The 18,692-nt window shown below is 41.5% G+C and overlaps 1 protein-coding gene across 1 annotated transcript in view; it reads left to right on the forward strand.

The window, feature by feature from the left end:
- Nucleotides 1-5,448, forward strand: part of SLC9A4 (solute carrier family 9 member A4) — a 35,930-nt gene extending 30,482 nt beyond the window's left edge. Inside the window, exons 10-12 of the mRNA XM_064471851.1 lie at nt 177-308; nt 1,080-1,167; nt 5,147-5,448. Of these exons, the coding sequence (XP_064327921.1) occupies nt 177-308; nt 1,080-1,167; nt 5,147-5,448 (522 nt within the window). The remainder of the gene's footprint in view (nt 1-176; nt 309-1,079; nt 1,168-5,146) is intronic.
- The last annotated feature ends 13,244 nt before the right edge of the window (nt 5,449-18,692 follow it).

Below are 18,692 nucleotides of genomic sequence, written 5' to 3' on the forward strand. Positions count from 1 at the left end.
GCAGGAGTGAGGTTAGTGCATGGCTGCATTTTTCTATGTGATACCAAAGAGAGCTGTGGTGAGTTGGTGGCTGAGCCGGGGCAGGTGTCCCCTTGGCCCTGTGATCAGCTAGACTGCACAAGGTTATTAACATTGCAAGTGCAAAGAGAATCAACTGGGTGCATTTTCTGTTTCAGGCACCGACATACAGCCGGCACAACTTGCCTACCAACACAAATGAGAAACAAGCCCAAGAAATCCTCATCCGTCGGCACAACAGCCTGAGGCAGAATTGCAGGAAGGGAAACAGCTTACCTTGGGGTAGACCGGTACCTGTTACATAAACTACTATTCATGTTAAAAATGCCTCTGCTTCTCTGTAAATAAGGAAAGAGAGACCCATTTTTATATGCTTTTTGCAATCATTAAAATGGATACTTCCCCTAATGTCCTCATGCAGCACCTAAGAAGAAAAAGCTTCACTTAGCATGTGGACAGCAACATTTTTATGTCCTACCTCTATACATTGGTCAGAAATCAGCTATTATGGCTGTAAGTAGTAAAATAATGTCACTTGCATTGTTTTGGCATGTGCAAAACAGCATAATCACAGCTGTATGAATTTGTGGATTCACAAATGCCTGATGCAAAGCCCCTGACACCTTGCACTGACAGTTTGGGCTCTCGATCAGTAAATGTAAGATTTGTCAGACCAAATGTAGGCATTGGATACCATAGACATTTACAGCTGAGATAATCACAGTCAAGGAAGAGAAATAAGTTCTTGCTGGGTATATTAATTTTATTTAAAGTTGTCATCTGAAATCAGAAGGTGAATCTTAGGAGAACATATTTCTTTCCACTGACTAGAAAAAACCTAGGGCTATTATATCAGGCACAGGCATTTTCACTGGAGCAACGATGAGTTCAACCCATCCAAGCCCAGCACTGATCTTATTCGCACTTCTCTAAATTTAGTTGCAAATGTGCAGAGGCACAGGAGAAAAAGCATATAACCATTCCTTTTACCCATCCCACCAAGTAAGTGCAAATTGTGGAGGCAATCATGGACACTGAATATTTTCTGTCTCTATACACAGGCTAGCACCACAGGCGTACGATACCTCTCTTTGCCTCAGGGTCCCAGCCAGCCCACTAGACGAAAAGCCAGACGTGTTTCTTTTACAGGTAACTGATGTGCTTTACCCTGTGTCCTACTCCAGCAGTGAAAGAAACTTGGCCAGTTGCTCAGTGGATTTAACAGTACTAAATGAATACTTCCACTGAAGTCCCTGGTCTCTTTAAATGAGCTACACCCTTCTCTCCTATCTTTTTTATCTATGTTGTTTATATGGTCATTACTGCTGCCGTTTCTATCCTGTGTCAGCATCGCCTCGCTTTCTCTTTTTCCCTCTTGCACAAATATTCCTGTGATTCCTGTAGTCTGGCCTGGCCATGAGGGCATCTGAGTACGTCCAAGAAAGCAAGAAAATTATCTGTTCCCTGCAGCCCCACAGACAAAATTGCGTACAAAATTGTTAGGAGTTGATGAACCCATAGCCCAGTTGAGGCAAGGCTGCCGCAGCTTCATGCCCCCAGGTCCTGCTGGTAGCGAGGCTAGGCAGGTACTCCCAACACACCCCTCCCCAGCCATAATTCCATGTACACGTGCACACAGCGGGACACACAGAGCAGCACAGACAGGGCACAGCACGCGCACAAAGGCAGACAGCACCAATGGCCTCATCCTGGTCCCCTCTCTGGCTGATCAGGATGATAGCCTGTTAGTGGAAAATTATATATACATACCTGCTTTCTGAATCCCCCAGTAGCTGGCCTTAGACATGTGCTCTGCCCAACAGCTGGCTCTGGACCCCCCATCTCCCCAGTTGGTTGCACTTGGGCCTGTGAGCCCCCCAGGGACACAGCCCCTTGGCAGCTGCTGGTACTCAGAACTACACACATGCTCTTCCACCCCACCTCATGCACTGCAGATCCCTCCAGTAGCTGCCCTTGGACACTCGGTCTTCCCCATAGTGGGCTTCTAGACCCTCTGGTTTCCCCTTGCCTCACACACCGAAGTTCACATGTGCAAACAGGTCTTTCTGGTATCTGCTCCAGAATACAGCCTTACCAGTAGCCAGCCACAGACCCCATGATCTCTTCAGTCACCGGTCTGGACCTCCTGCCCCCTCCAGTAGTCAACTCACAGACCTTCTGCTCATCCCAGTGTCTGTCCCGGACTCATGGTTGCTCCAACAGTTGGTTCCCAAGCCTTTTATCCTACTCAATGGTTATTCCAGCTTGGTGATTGCTGGTGATTTTGCACTGACATATGAACCCACACGATATACATGCACCCCAGTCCTGCCAGCTGCTAGCATTCAGACATACACACACATGCAGGTATACACTATAGGGAGCTGCTCACCCAGGAAAACAGTCAGAAGTGGAGTTTAATGAGAATACAGGACAGACACACGTACTGACCAGCCCCTGTCTACTTGCAAGCAGCCCTTTTTATCCTCTTTTTAATCTGTTTTCCTGAACTTGTTCCTCCCCACACTACCCTGATCCCTGACTTTCCCTGGCTTTGGTTCCTGCTCTAAACATCCCATCTTAAGTCCTGCATGATCCCAAAATTTTCTGCCCAGACATCCCAACAACGAGCACTGTACCCTGCCACACCTCACTCTATGAGGTGCCCTGGGGATACCCTCTCATGGTGGGTCTCACCCTGCCCACAGAGCTGATCACCCCCGTGATGGATCAGGGCAGAGGGGCTCAGGCTCATTCCTCTGACTGAGGTATTGGGGTCTCCCTGCCCCCCCCACCCCCCGCCCTTGTGCCTTGGGGCTCCTCTGGCTTTGTGGAGATGAGCCTCTAATCACACAACCCAACAAAAAATCCTGGCAGAATCTGTCCCCCAGCAGCTGGTCTCTTCTCCCCTTTTCCCAGCTTGCTCTCTATGAACATTTCTGTAGTAAAACTGGTATTACTGCATAAAGTTATCAGCCAGTCTCAGGTTATCATATGTACACAGTAAAATGCAGATCCATCCTCATACTCTAAGCAAGGAGACAGAGGTTAGGGATGGAGCAACACTGAATTGCGCACAGAAACATAGCAGGACACTGTCAATGAAAACATGGAATTTAGGACACTTGAATGTCCATCATTGTCTCCACCTGTAATCTCCCTGGCTCCTTTCTACATTTATTTATGTGAACCTGAAATTCATTTGGGTTCCTTAGAGAAATCCCTTTTAATTTCTGGCAGAATTAGCTAGAGCGGTTGAAACTGTATTTTTAATCTTCGCCTTTGTATCAAAAACTTGGACAAAAAAGTTTGCTTCCTGCAGGGCCAAAATTATTTTCTTTCTTCCCTTTCTCTTTTACTCTGAAAGAGATGAAAGCAAAAGAGATCTGTGTAGGCAAACCATCCCCTTGGGGCTGGACACTCACATGTGATGGCAGCAGAACTGAAACCCATAGGATCTATTCAGAGGGGAAAATCAAAGTAACTCAAGGGGATTTTTTTTTTCATACAGCTGATTCTTTTCTGTTCTGTTTGTCAGGATGTCATGGTGGGGGATATGTGTCTTTCTAAAAGACTCAAACTGTTCTACACAGCAGCTGCAGACCTAAAAGCATTTCAGACACCTTCAAGGGACCAAGTCCTGGTATAGCAGACAGATATATTAATTCAGTGGGGAGAGGCGTAAATCCTGAGGCAGTGAATGCAGGTACATTTTTACTAATAGCTAGGCCTGAATTTGAGCCCTGCCTTGTGATCTATCCAAATAATTAGAATTCTTGGTCCAGCTTCTGACCCCATCTCAGGGCCATTATGTAGCTATTCACACCACTTTAAATGTCTGTAGCAGGAGGAAGCCACCCTGGAATAAATATCCTCCAGCAAACTTGGTTTAGCTCCTGTATATAGAAAGTGCAGAAAGTTTAGCAACTAAGAGGTCAGAAATGACCACAAATAGATCCTTAAACCACCTATCAGCTCTTTCTGCCACTCATAAAAATGCATGATTTCATTTACAGTATATATCATACATACTTTGTACCAATGATGCCCCCAAAGGGCTATGTAGAAGCCCTTCAAACCTGAGAATACCTGTCCTATTTCATTTCTCGCAGTGTGGTATGCCCACATGGCCTAACAGAAGCAGGTTCTGCTCTTAAAGAAATCTGTGCCCCTGTTCAGTGGAGTAAGTGCTGGTGAATGTGCTCTTACTTTGTGCCAACTGTGAAGTAAACATTAGCTTAAAATATTTTAATAGTTATTAAGCTGCAATAACTTGATAAATTTTGGCTGTGTGACTGCACCCAACACATGTCTGCTTTAACTGCAGCAGCATATAGTCTAATTTTATTACTTATGGACCATTGTGTTTATCTCCCAAAACCTTCTAACTTGTTATGAGCTGTTTCTTAAATTAACTAATTCCCTAGTGCATAGTCAGACTACAGATGGCTTTAAGAAAAGTCACAAAAGTATATTCTGTAAACTCAACAGAATGAGAAAGCCAATTATTGCCAGACTGCAGGCAAATTTTTATTGTGTACTTGTGTCAAAGAAAGCTGGTAGGAGCAGGTCTGACACACCCAATGTAATCAAAGTGCCCTAGAGTCAAACTCCTAGTTTCAGGTGAAACTGTTTTCTTCCCGGTTGTTAATCACAGATGACTAGCAAACTTGATTTTCAGTGGCACCAGAGTCTTCTCCTTGGTCAATTTCTGTCTTCTGCTATGGGTTTCACAAAGCTTTTCAACCATGGTACTAGGTATACTTGTGAAATTTGTAGAAAACTGAAAGCTACATAAAGGAGCACTCTTGCCCTGTGAAGTCATTGAGCAGCTCTGCGAGGCACTGAAAAGCGGCTGAATGTGCTTATTTGCTGGGCTTTCAGGGTAGAGGCAAGATCAATAAAATATTTTAAACATCAGCTTTGGGATGAAAATAAAATTTTAGGGTTATTTTTAGTTCTTGACTGCTCTCTTTTTTCTATAGCAATTATTTAAAATGCTTCAGTTCCAGGGTTTAAAACCAAAATGCTGTAACATATTGACTACCCTCTAACTGTCCGTGCCAATATCATGGTGTTTCTCTTTTCTCTTCTTCAAAATATGAATTCTTAATCTATTTTCCTTCAGATCACCAAGAGAGTGTCTCTGATGCTTCCTTCCCATTAATGTTCAGACCCCAGCCCCGACTATGTCCACTTGAAGAAAAGCACCATCAGGAAGAGCTGATTCCAATGGCACGCTTGGATAGACGAGTGGGCCCGTCCAATCTGTCAGGTCGAAGAGGAAATTCAATCAGCCAGCGTTGTTTCACCAGAGCAGACAGACGAGCTCTAATGCCAAAGTCTCGATTTGCTGTGGTAGAAGTACAGGGGTATGAGTCAGAAGAAGAGACAGAAATGATGGCACCAGCCAGGCCATTAGCCATATGAGGAGCAGAGAAGAGCAATGTTTGCATCTCTAGGGCCCTTTGTGCACTGCTCCAGAGAAAATAACAAAGCTCTTATATGAACCAAACCATAATTTTCCCTTTGGGGCCAGTGCACTTGTTCTTGTATCACTTTCAAGCGTTATATCAAGGTACTTACTGGCTTGGAGAAGTCTAAAATTCTTACATGTTTATATCAAGTTTTCCTTCCAACAAAGCACTGCAGGAAAAAGTGAAACGTGATCTTTGTAGAGGTTTGGACATGGATTTAAATGACAATAGTTGGGCACATGCAAAGCTATGGGTGGAAGCTGATATTGCCTTCCTCTGTTCTGTACTGTGGCCTAAATCCGGAAGAAAGAAACACCGAAGGACACGCCTGACACACGAGTGCCCAGATTGGTAACTTCAACCAAGTGTTTGAGCTTTTGACCTCAGAGTGATTGAGATATTCCAGGAAAGAGTTAAAAAAAGAAAGGCATTTTTAGGGCACCTAAATGTCACTGAAGATGCCTAAGGAGCACTTAAGTCAAAAGGATTTTTTAGTGGACACTTTCAGCACTTGGGAATCTCTTGGCATCTCAGGTTTTGGCTCTGCAAAAGTGCCTAAAGTCAGTTGCCATGACGGCCCATAATTCCTGTTACTTCCACCAGTTTCAGCATGTAGAGACACCTGTCACCCACCTACAGTTGTTTTGGATGAATGAAGGAGGCATCCTGGTATGTACAAATCCAGAGAGGACTCTTCATGCAGGGGTGCTGCCAGGATGCCTTTTATTTGCAAATGTGGGACGGCAAAAATGTACACAGTATTCTTGTGGTTCAGCAAGTGGGAGGCTTCATTGTAGAGCATCTAACCTCCATTCCCCAGTTCCACCCTGCCAGAGGGTTCCCAAATCAGTGGACCACGCTCCACACTGAAGCTGGACCAGCACTGCAGATAGGGAGAAAGAAACTGGGACAAAAGGTAAAGGGAGTCTAAGTTTGTAGCCTGCTGGCTAGCATGAAAGAGCGGCTTTGTTATTTGCTCCCAGATTTTTGTAGGGTGTCTGCCTATACATTTTACAGAGAAACATTTGCTAAAAAAGTAAAATAAAATAAAATAGAAATGCAGAAATAACTAGGGGGCCCTTGTGGTAAGGGAAGCAAGAAGCTATGGTCCTGAGTCATTTTGGATAAAGTCTAAAATCCCAGATACCTAGTTCCTCGAACAAAGCTCTTCTGCAAAATGGAAGCAGCATTGCCACCATTGTCATCTGGGTCTTGAAACTGTAGGTGAGCTTATTTTATCCAAAGGGATGATTTGAGTCCAAAAGTCCATAAACCCACCCTTATAGCTGCACTGAACTCAAATCTACAGCTGAGAAATGCACCAAGTACAGTCATGGTTTCTTCAGGTTTCCCTCTCTCTCCTGCACTCAGAGCTTGCTTAGCCCAACTGAAGGTCTGTAAATGCCACTGTAAGAGTCAGAGAGGTAAGAATTAGACATAGCAGTGCCACCTTTATGTTTCCCTTTTTTATTTCACCGTTAAGTGCTTGTATGTCTTGGCCCAGAAAAAACTTTCAAGTTAAGTTACGACTTCACATTTCTTACAGTGGACTTCTGATTCGGGACAGGTAGCATCTAAACTAACAAATGTGAAAAGCACCACCAGAGGAAAAAAAATAAAAGTCTCTTTTCCCTTTTTCTCATGTTTGCAGTTTTTGTGTTTAGGAAGTTATGATGAATCATTTGTACTGAAATAGTACAAAGCTTTATGAAACTTAAGTTCTGTTTGCATTTCCTTATTGTGCCAGAGAAATTATACAACTTCCTTTTATGAAAGCAGTGGAGTGGCACGTTATTAAAAGAGGGTAGGATTGGGCTTTTGTACTGACACTGAATAAGTAATGAAATACAGTTCTGTACCTGAAAATCAACAAATAAATTCAGCTCCACCAAAAGAGGAAGAGCTCCATGTAGTTTTTAAATGAAAGCCTCGTGCCAGTTCTTAATTCTATAGCAAGTTATGTTGACGTATCAGAAATCTCGGTGAAAACATTATTTTAAGAAAAAGTTATTGTACCAAATCAGGTCTTCAATGACACTGTGACCTACCCAGTTTCCATATGAAATTTAATTGAGGGCAGTATCGGTGCCCATGCGGCATGGTTCTTAGGCCACCGAGCTGACACAGGTGCATGGAGTGGGATGACAGCGGTGTGGGACCTGCTCTGCAGCGCAGAGTCAGGAGGGGGCAGGGTCTCCGAAACTGGCTGGTAGGTGATGTGAACTGGAGACAATCCTTGAGGACAGCGATGAAGGGAAACAGGAAACTTGAGAGGAGGGTGAAGAAGGGATAGTGTCTCATCTTCAAAGGGAGACACAGGAGAGAGATTAAACAGAGGAATTACTGTGAGCTGCAAATTCAGCACTTCCTCTTTAAGAAGATTTAAGCAACGTGTTGTCTGGAGGAACTGGACAGATACACACTGTGTGGGATGAGGAAGGTTAGTGGGATGTCTGGAGTAGCATGGAAAGGGATGAGACATACAACATGAAAAAGATGAGTTCATGCAATTTGGTCAGGGTATGTTTGAAAAGCATCCTTAAAACTGACCCCCAAACTCTTTACTAAATGTTATAAAAGTTGAGGAGAATTTATGTAATTACCCATCGTGTAAGCAGGGGGCAAAGCGCTCAATTTCTAATGACCATTTTTATTAGAACTAGAGAAAAATGATTAAGTCTTCCTAAAATACAAATAAAACTAGTGCATGGCCAGAGTTAAATCTTCCTCTTTTGGTTCACTCCTAAACTTTCCTCTGACGAAATCAGTGAGCCAGATCTTCAGAGAACGTAAAACCATAGAGCATCTCGAAGTTAATAGAGCTCTCCTCGCATTTGCAGTCTGGCCCCCAAACTTGTAAAGTCTATTTTTAGCTTTTTTTCCTAGCAATTAGAAAATAGGACTGGAAGAAAATTTCCTTCTCTGCCATTAGTTGCTGTTAATGGTTTTGCTGGCCATTAGCCAAGAAGCAATGCTGCAGATGCCTGTATAAAATACATTCTAATATATAAAGTTGCACTGTTTATTTGTTTTCATGGGCATTTCATACTTGTGGACAAAAAAAGTTCTCATTAAAGCAGCACATTGCTTATGTTTTAAATAGCAATAACTACAGCAATGTTTCACTACGAGTAATTTACTCTCTGTCTGTACGCTCTTAGGCCTGGTCCATAAAGAAAACTGAAGTGGTTTAGGGCATGAATTTAAATTCACTGCTGGTGGATTTAAGTCCTCATGTGTATGGGCTTTCTTAACTCCTTAACCTAGGTCACATACAGGAAACTTGTGCTGATAATTTGCAAAGGTATGTTAATTCAAGATCTTTTTTTTTAGACTGGTACAGTGTTATTTACTGGGGAATTTAAATTGTACACCGATTTAAGGTGAGCTGGCGCAGGATACTCATGCCCAGAAGGTGAAGAATTATTAATCAAAATCCAGAGAAGAAATAGGAACTCATGGAATTAAGACTATTTGCTTGGGGCAGGAGGATAGTGCAGGACAGGTGAGTTTCAGGAAGGAATAATAACGAATAGCCTGTACCTTCGACAGTAGAGAAAATAGGAGATGCACTTGAACAGAACTTGCTAACCAATGAGAAAAATAAGGCAATAATAAGAACAGTCATAATTAGAAAATATTTTAATAGTAAAAGCAATGATGGTAAAACGGAATATTGCAGAAAAAGAGAAGGATTTATCAAGGTCAATAGTTCATTGTGAGCAACCTGCAATATTTTCATATGTATTGCATGGTGTCCTTAACTGTTATATCCTGTTCTTGCTGCAGCTGTTACTCTTCAACTAATATCCCAGGCAAGTAGGAACGTGTAGTAAAAGGAGAATCTCTTCCTCAGGGGGATTAACATCAAGGATGCAGCAGCGAGGGGAGTGGCGACAATCAGGACACGACAGCATCTAGCACAGGGAGCGCTCGAGCTGTGACCTCCAGAAACACCATTTGACAGCGTGCACTGAAAGAAGGCATTGCCGTGGTCCCTCTTCCAGGAGGAATGGTGTCCACTGGAATGTCTGCAACTGCCTAGTCACGGCTGCTGCTGCTGTCTGTGTGGCACCCGGGGAAACAACACGCTGGCGACGTGCTAACGCCAGCGAGCAGGACTGGGGAGGATGCTGTGAAGGACCTAAAAGCAGTGTGTGTGTCACACTAGGGGGGGACATCAGCGAAGGGGTGCGGAAGCAATGGGATAATTCGCCTCATAGCAAGGCTTGAAACTCAAAGTGAGTGGAGCAGGTGTGTGTCTATCAAAACCAGAGAGGAGAAGCCGTAATAGTCGGAAAAGAACAAACGCCCTGGCAGGAGCTCTAGATGGACTGATTTACTGCTGTGTATGTAAGCCAAGAAAGTAGGCCAACTTCAAAGACGAAAGTTAGTTCGGATGTGTTTAGAGCAATTAAGGAAGGTTATATGAGATTCAGAAAAGCAGGCCAGGGTTTCAGGCTGGAGAGACTTGTAGAGAAGAAGTAACCATGACCCTCTTTAGCATGAGGACAGCTTAATCCACATTTATGAGCGAGGCAGTCAGAGAAAGAGGACCAGTGATATCTGCAGGAGAAATCGTCAGATTGATACAGATGAAAAATTTGACTTTTACGTAACAGAAGATGAAAATAATTGTGAAATTATTCTTATTTTCTTGCTGGTATGTTGGTTTTGAGAACCGACACTTTCAAGGTTTTTCCTGTGGCTATTAGACCCTGAAAAATCAAGTTTTATTGTCATTTATGAATGGAAATTACTCTTTAAAAGCCTGTGGGAGAATCTGGAAAATATAACAAGTATTTCCCAGCTGCCTTTCTTCATAGGTACTTTTTCTAATTTTCTATCTAGTTATATGGATAAAACACAAACATTAAGAGTGGAAAACCAGATTACCTTATCTTTATATTTTGTTTGCTTTTTAGGTAGGACAGTTACCTTTATTGTTTTGCCAAGCTCACTGTACTTAAGAACCTTAAAATTAGAGGTCTAAGGTAACATGAGTAATATTCTGAACCAGTTAAGAGGACTGGGAATCTACTGGGCTAAGTTGCCTAATGTATTTCCTTGTGAGAATCTGTCTCAGTGTTAATCACAAGTGAAACTCCTTTTTCTTTCCTGCTTTGGTTTCACAAGTGTGAAAAAGTTAATATCTATTCTTCTTTATTTCTTGTCCACCCTTCCTCCTGGAAAAATTGGAGTTTCTACTACCTTTCAGTCATAAGAAATGAGACATGGACTGAAGGAAATAATGGCAAGCTCTGATTTTCAGACATTTCTTTCTTTGGCAAGATAGATTGGAATAACGAACAGCTGGTCAGAAGTAGACATCCAAACTGAACATCATCCCTGACTTTTTTTCTACTGCCCTTGCAGGAACAAGGTAGGAAAAAAAAGAAGTATCTGTCAAGAATAGCCGCAGCGAGGTGGGGGCAGAAGCATTAGCCATCTGCAGCATCACTTTTACACATGCAAACAGAGGTTGGATCATTAGACATCTGTTCTATGCTTTCCTATCCGTAACTTATTCCACTAAATACAAAGCTATCGTAAAAGAAGGTTGAAGTTAAACTGCTTTTTTTCTGGCGTGTATGTCAGGTATTAATTTAGGCTCATTAGTTGGTACTGGGCCTGACACCATTTGTTCCTTGCTGTACTCTGTTAACATCAGTAATAAGGGGTGAAAATAATGAGTTATGCACGAATGCCAAAATAACAGGGATCATAGTTTTTTAAGATATCTTGGAATAAAACCTATAGCCCTCTAGCTAGCTTTATTCATGCCTTTCTTTAAGGGCAAATTTCCCATCACAGAAGCTTGCACTGGGTGAGAAAACAATATATGAATGAAAGCCACCTGCCCAAACATATCCAGCTTCAGTATTATATGATGATGAATATTGATAATACTTGCAGTGGTGCATAGCGTCTTTCAGGTGCTGTGTGCACGCAAGGCACAGTCAGTTCAGAGGCAGGGCATCTGAGAATTATGCCAGTGTTAAAATCCCACACGAAAGGTGGAGAAACTTGCACAAAGCAAATGAGCCGTGTGCACGCATAACACAGGAACAGCGCCAGGAACCGAACATGAGACCCTAGTCCCTTGACCCCATGTCTACCTTCACTTCCCTTAGGCTTTCAGGTGACTGAAACCTACAGAAAGGAACAAAATAACAGGCTGAAACCGTTCCTCCCACTCTCACCACAAATAAGGAACAATCTGCACAGAAATTACATTGTTTGTGCACTGCTTCAAGCCAGGCATCAGGACCTGCTAGTTTACAAATACTCAGTGTCCTAAAAGACGTAGTAGAGTTTTGCCATATTTAAGATATATGTATAAAATATATTTAATGCAAAAAAGAGGTAATTCTTCACTCATTTTTCCCTAGCACATTCACTGATCTTCCTTTTGAAAACCTACGTATTATCTGCATGTTTTGCATAGTTACAAAAACTTGGTAACATAGAAGAGGCTTGTTAGAAGTGAATATACTATGGCAAACACAGTTTTTCCTTCGAACTTGCAACAAAAACTCTTGGAAGTCGCTTCTCCTCCAGTTTGGCCCAGTCAAGAAAGGAGGCTGTAGGTGTTTGGCACAGGTGTTAGACCTAGAACAAACCTCTTCAGCTTTCTATGCCTCCATTTTCTCACAAGTACAATAGGGATAAAGGCACTCGGGGCTAAGTCATACAAAGGTGCCTCAAGACATCTGAGTTGCCAGATTTGTCACAGAAGCCACAAGAGCCCTTTGCTGCCTGGATCAGCAGCCAAAGGCCAGGGAGGTTCCTTGGGGCGCCTTTATGGCAGCTGGACTGGTGGAGAGCTGCACAAGGCAGCCAATGGCACAAATCAGTTGAACCCGTGTGGATGGCTACCTTGCAGTGATCTGATAAATAACTGAGGCTCCACTGACTCCGGTGGGAATTTAGACACCTGCCCCACATGTAGGCATCTTCATGGTGAAGATCCAAATGCAGCTTACTGAGCCTGAGGTGGAATTCCACTGTCCTCATCCTTTAAGTGATTTTGGCACCTATGAATGAAAAGCATCTTTTCAAAGCTAGGCATTATGACTGCTTTAGCTTTGAAATGAATCTTCTTTTCCTCCTCAGTCAACTAAGCTATTTCTGCATGTACACATACAAGGGTAATATATAGATTTTTAACAGCATCTAACTGTGTAGAACTCCAATATTCTGTTTATTTCTAAAGGACTCTACGTTTGCAAGCGTATTTGGCTCAGTCTGCTGTAATGGGTTTAACAATAGAAGATTGTGAGGCTCACATTACTGCTGGCTTAAATGGACCCTTTGGTCTGAATTCCTCTTAATGATAAATATCCCAAAATCTTTCCCCGTCGTCTTCATAAGTATGCAAACATAAATTCAAATGAAAGTGATGACGGCTGACAAATTTGTTAATCAAGTCTTAGCAATTTGAAGGAGCTCTTTCAGGAGCCTTTTTCTTATTTTTCCCTAATTCAAAAATGCCTGATACTCGTTTACCAAGCACTGCAAAGCAGATATAACAGCTGGTGCCAAGACCAAATTTACAGGTCTTTTTCCTAGGCAATGAAAAGAAAGAGGTAGTGACAAAGCTCAAACATCACTATAAACGAGTTTGCATGAATTAGATTAAGTTCCAAAGCTCAAAAGAGCTTTATTATTATAATAATCATCATCACTATTATAAGTATCATTATCATCATTACTTTTTTTCCCCACCCTCCCACTATCTGTAAATTTTCATGTACTAGTTTCTAATGGATAAACTAAAACTCTGCTATATGAGAGCATTAATTCTGCTTTATCTGCTGGAAAAGGCATGCTTTCACCAAAGAGGAAAAGAGCTGCAGTGACCTCTGTTGATGGAATTAAGCAACGTATTTATAGAGCCAAAAATGAAAGGTGACACATTCAAACCCTCTGCCAGGATTAAATAGGACCAAAAGTAAACAGTGCAAAGAGGGAGTGGCTTTCAGAATGCATATGAAGATGACTATTTCCCAACACCCACTGAAGTCAGAATCCTCATCAGGAGAGTTGCCTTTTAAATATTATCCATTAGTCCATTAGCTCCTTTCAGTGTGGAATTAAAAAATATTGGCATGAAGACAGATGACATAACACAGTAGGGGAGATGCGGTTTTTTTTGAAGTGCTATACTGCATTCCAGGTGTTTATATCACCAAAGGAAAACATAACGCTTGTATGTATTACATGATCTGAATTTAGTGACTGGTTCCCTGTGCCAGCCTGACACACGGTATTCTTGAAGTTTTGAGGCAAAGAAGCTTTCCAGTTGGCAGGCTGCCGGTGGCAGAGAGAAGTATCTAGGAACTGTCATGCCTTTATGACCAAGAATTTGGAACCTGTCTTTATGGGCTAGTTCTGATCCAGGACAATAATTAAACATGTAAATACCCACAAGGATCTGGACCTTAATACTTAACTTCAAGGTTGGGAGTAGTCTCAGTAAAGCCAAGCATTTAAGGATTGATCCTGTACGATTAAAGTTATTGAAATCAATAAGAAAACTTCCATTAAGAGCTAAGTAGCTTGTGGAAATCGGTGTATCATGTCCTTACTTTTTTCAGACTTGTGCCTTTGCTAAGGACTACTCAGTATTAAACAGAGGCATAAATGAGGGTCAGGGCTTTGTACTGTTAAAGTACTTTATGTTTCCAAGCTGTCCAGTAGACAACTGGTACCTACACTTTTTGACTTTTCTAGGAGCCACAGCAATACAGACTGGTATCTTTTTCCTTCTATGTCCGGTGTTACAGCAGGACTGACCATGATCACAAAGCCGGGAGTTTTCCCAGTTCAGGTATTTTAATTTGTTAATGTATCCACCACAGTCTGAGAAGTTTTCTTTTTAGTATACTTTCCAGAACCACTGCTGTCCCTCTGATCCTAAAATGTCCTTCTCACAAGAGACAAACATATTGGTAATGACACTTTACTAGTATCTACCATGGTATCCTCATTCAGACTTCGTAAAGAATAATTTCTGCAAGTGTAAGGAGGGAAAAACCCAGGTTAATTCTGTTTTTAATAAAAAGTATGAAAAGCTGTACATAAAGCAATATATTATTTTGATATAGATGCAATTAGAAAATGAAATAATAGATCAGTGCACTGTTATATCATTAGCTGGATATTAGAGGTGTACTTGCTCTGCCAGTCTAAGAACATCAAGATACACAAAATGGAAAGTATTAAAATAAATCCTCGCTTGCATATGTTATAAATGCCATAAGTGTTATGGCATCTTATACAAATTTCACAATGAAGCCAAATATTATAGCTACCTATTTGAGAAGTTCATGCTGTCAGTCATGAAGGAAGTATTGATGTTTCATCCATATATAATTAATGATCCTGGCAAAGATCTTCATTGACTTCTGGGAACTTATGTTTGGTTTTTTTTCACTCTTCATGAGTCTGACTAATTTTTGTGGAGAGTGGTCAGGATAGGAAATGCAGCCGGCTGGTAGGTTGGATCAAAGATTTCTTTGTCTTAATATATTTAGCATCATACAAAGACCTCTACATGTTAAAGGACTCCAGTTACCCACTCACTCTTCTAAACATACCTCATGAAAAGGCTCTATTCCTGGGAGAGTTTCTCCATTAAGTTAATTCTACGTTAAAATAGCACATAGAACCATTGTATATAAAGGATAATTATTTTCTGCCAAGCTTACCTTCTGATAGAACAATTAGGGTTTTTTAGGTTGCTAGGCATAATTCAAAAATGAACGTTTGTAATATTGTATATAGCTACAACTTTCACACTGAAGGCTGAAATCATCTGTGCTCTGATACCTGCGCTCAAGTTGAGCCCCAGTTCCATGTGTATTAACTTCGCTACCTGAGGTATGGTTTAGGAAGCAGGTTGTGACTCAGAAGGAATCAAAATATGTTATTGCCATTTTTCTACTGTGCATTCTTATTACCCAGCATTTGGGCTTTATAATTTAGTTCTTTTCCAGTTTAATCTTACAGTGCATTTATGAACATTTCCTGAGTGTTTATTTGTGTACCAGTCTTCAGAGGTCAGCTCTTTTGGCTTATCTTATAGAAGAGAAAGGAAAAAAGTCAGCAGTCATCTTTTTTTACATCTGGAAAAGTATCTTTTTTCATACAATTATAACTGTTTGACAGGAATTTGCTCAAAGTTAAAGAATATCTTTGGATGGAGATTAAAAATGGAAAATTACATCTTCAGAGATGTACTTTTCTTTAAATTACTAGTATGTGAAAACTGTTTTGGAACTTTAATTGCTGCTACAGACTTACTACAAAATAAACTTTGCAATAAACCCTGGCCGATCCTTATCTATAACCAAAAATCTCCACACTGGAAAGAGTATAATATAGGGTGAAATCATATCTGGATTTGGATTTTTTTGCAACTGAGTTCAGCAAGGCAGGATTTCCTCTTTCAAGCAACCCCAATTTCTCCTCCTCTGTGTATGTGGAGATTATCTGGATCCTGCAATAATTGCTGGTTAGGTCAATTGCTTGATTTTTTACAGTGAGGAGACTTAAATACTTTCTGGTTTTGGCCTCACACAGAAGCATTCAGGCATGATTTCTCAGGGTAAACTGGACAGTCCAAACCCTGAGTTTGAGTGACCTCCTGAGTTAGGGCCAACTTCACTGCTCAGTGCCAGCTCTGAACCCTAACAATTATGCCTGTTTCCAAAAACTGCATCTGAACCTGCCATTCTTTTAACCATTGTGATTTGGGCAATTTGCATCTCTCTGCTCGTCTTGTTTTAGCATGCTGCAGGTGGGACAAACCTGAGGCTCAACCCCACGAAATAAGGCCTCATCAAAAGCTCCCGGGGTATCAACCACTGCAAAGTCGATAGGTTAAATCTCTTCTCATCACAGAATCACAGAACGGCTGAGGAGAGACCTCTGGAGATCATCAAGTCCAGCCCCTCATCCATGGCTCCTTTCCTCTTTTGTGAGCAGTCACTTAGAGAAGGCCTGGGCAATGCACACAGTCTGCAGGTCTCTCAGCAATGGCCAAAACTCATATTCTACCGCAGCACTGTAAGAAAAAATCATGCAGAGAGGTACATGCAGTGAACAATGAGGGAGGAGGCACCTTACTCAGCTTGGCCTGTGATTTCAATAGCAGCAGCAGCAGCACAAATGAAGAATTGGAATCCACATCTGGCTTCAGACGTGTGTGCCATGGCGCCTGTCAACCCTGGGCTCCTTTCGTGCTCAGCTGTAGGGGTCAGCATCTACAGCCAGCGACTGATGGGCCTGTACTGGGAAGCAACAAGCAGGCCCCTTTGAAACGCTTGCTGCTTTCCAGGACCCCTTAAATAGAGCCCAGGGTGACAAGTTGGGGCATAGATGCCATTGCTAAAGGGCAGGTGAGCCACACCAAAAGTAAAATTATGACTACCTTTTACTGAGGAGTTGCAGAGGTTTTAATAGGTTTTGATCTTTTTACGAGCAGCATCTCTACATCTTTTATAGGATTCTAGGGCTGAACTACTGAGCAGTTCTTAAAAGCATACTGATACTTTTTACTATAGTTCTGTACCCAGATACTTGCACAAGCTCTAAACAAGCAATTTCCAAAACCAGAACAGCTGTATCAACATCTGTATCATGAGCCCTGTGCCCATGTCCACCTCAGAAACCCAGCTATGTTGCCCTAAGAACATATCTGCTCACATGTGTATTGTCCTGAGCTAGCCTGGGAATCCCTCTGCCAGGGATGTACTACATGAGGGATCAAAAATTTGTTAGTCCCCCGCTGCTGGATTTCATGAAGCTTCAAGTTTTAAGGCATTTGGCTTCTACAATAGAAAACACAGGTCAGACCGATTTCTCTTTCTTCTCTGAGGTTTTTCAGATAACTAGCTGCTCTGGTTTATTTCAAACACTGTGGGGTGGTTTTTGCTACCATTACAGGACTGGCACCAACGTGCTGGTCTAGCTGAGATGAGAACCAAACTGCTTATATGACAAACTTCCTTCACCACAAGACAAGCGGAGGTTAATTGCACAGCACAGATATTCAGCCTCTGTTCCTCTCCTCAGAACTGGCATTGTTATTTTCCTGGCGTTTTCCAAGGTACCTGCAAATGGATAAAGGGATTTATTTTCTCTGTGTATCAAGAGATGGTAACCCCTTTTGCCAATTCTGTTAGACATTTTGCTAATTCTGTTTTTTTGGCAGTACATTCCTTCCTCTGGAGGTTTAGATGGAGTGTCATGCAGGAGGAGTTAAAAAAAATACTAGTAGTTAATAACTATGAACAAAATTGCCCCACTTTTTTTTTTCTTTGATGTAATGTTCCAAGAAAGACTGTTGCACAAGAAAGCAGTCAGAGGCAGGGTGAAATACAAGGCAGTGGATAAAATCTTCTCAATAAAGTAATGTTATCCTGACATGGCTTCTGTGAGTAGATTTGTTGTAGGCATTGGGAGGCACTTTACCACTTCTCCGCACTTTCCTGCTATACTTATTAAAATGGTTTTCTTGAGGGTTTTTTTTTGTCTGTTTGTTGGGTTTTTTTCCCTGTGCAGCCTTTTCCTGATTAAAAGGTATGCTCACATTTTGATCCCCATATGTAATTGTGGCATCAAATCCTACTGCCTTTTTTTTTTTTTTTTTTTAATAGCTTGTAAATGCTTGTGATTGTTGAGAACTCTAACATTTAAGTATCCATGCCTAGCTGAAATGATTTAAAAATACAGGAGCAGATTCTAGTTGCAATATCTGCATTCATGAGCAAAGGGAGAAATAATTTAAAATGTAGGACTGATCAGGATCAGTAGGATCAGACATAATTACATGGAGGACATACAAAATATAAATAAAACTATACACGTGTGTGTTTGTGTGTAAGTGTATAGATATAGATATTAAAATATTTACATCTATGTATAAAAGGAAAAGAAGCTAGCTGTTAGACCATGCAGAAGTGGTAAATTTGTTCTCTACTGAACAATTAGTATTTCAGTATAATCAAATCCAGAATAGAGGTAGATACAGAGGGTATGGGAGTCATAGTGATACTGATGATCACCAAAGGATTGCGACCACTGAAAAGGTTCATCAGATCTTTCCAGTGGTATAAGTTACGCATGTCTTGCATTTAAAAAGTTTATCAAATGCTGTTAAAGTTAATCAGTAATTTCACTGAAGCAAAG

Source organism: Phalacrocorax carbo, chromosome 1 (assembly GCF_963921805.1).
Source record: "Phalacrocorax carbo chromosome 1, bPhaCar2.1, whole genome shotgun sequence".
Taxonomy (NCBI): Eukaryota; Metazoa; Chordata; class Aves; order Suliformes; family Phalacrocoracidae; genus Phalacrocorax; species Phalacrocorax carbo.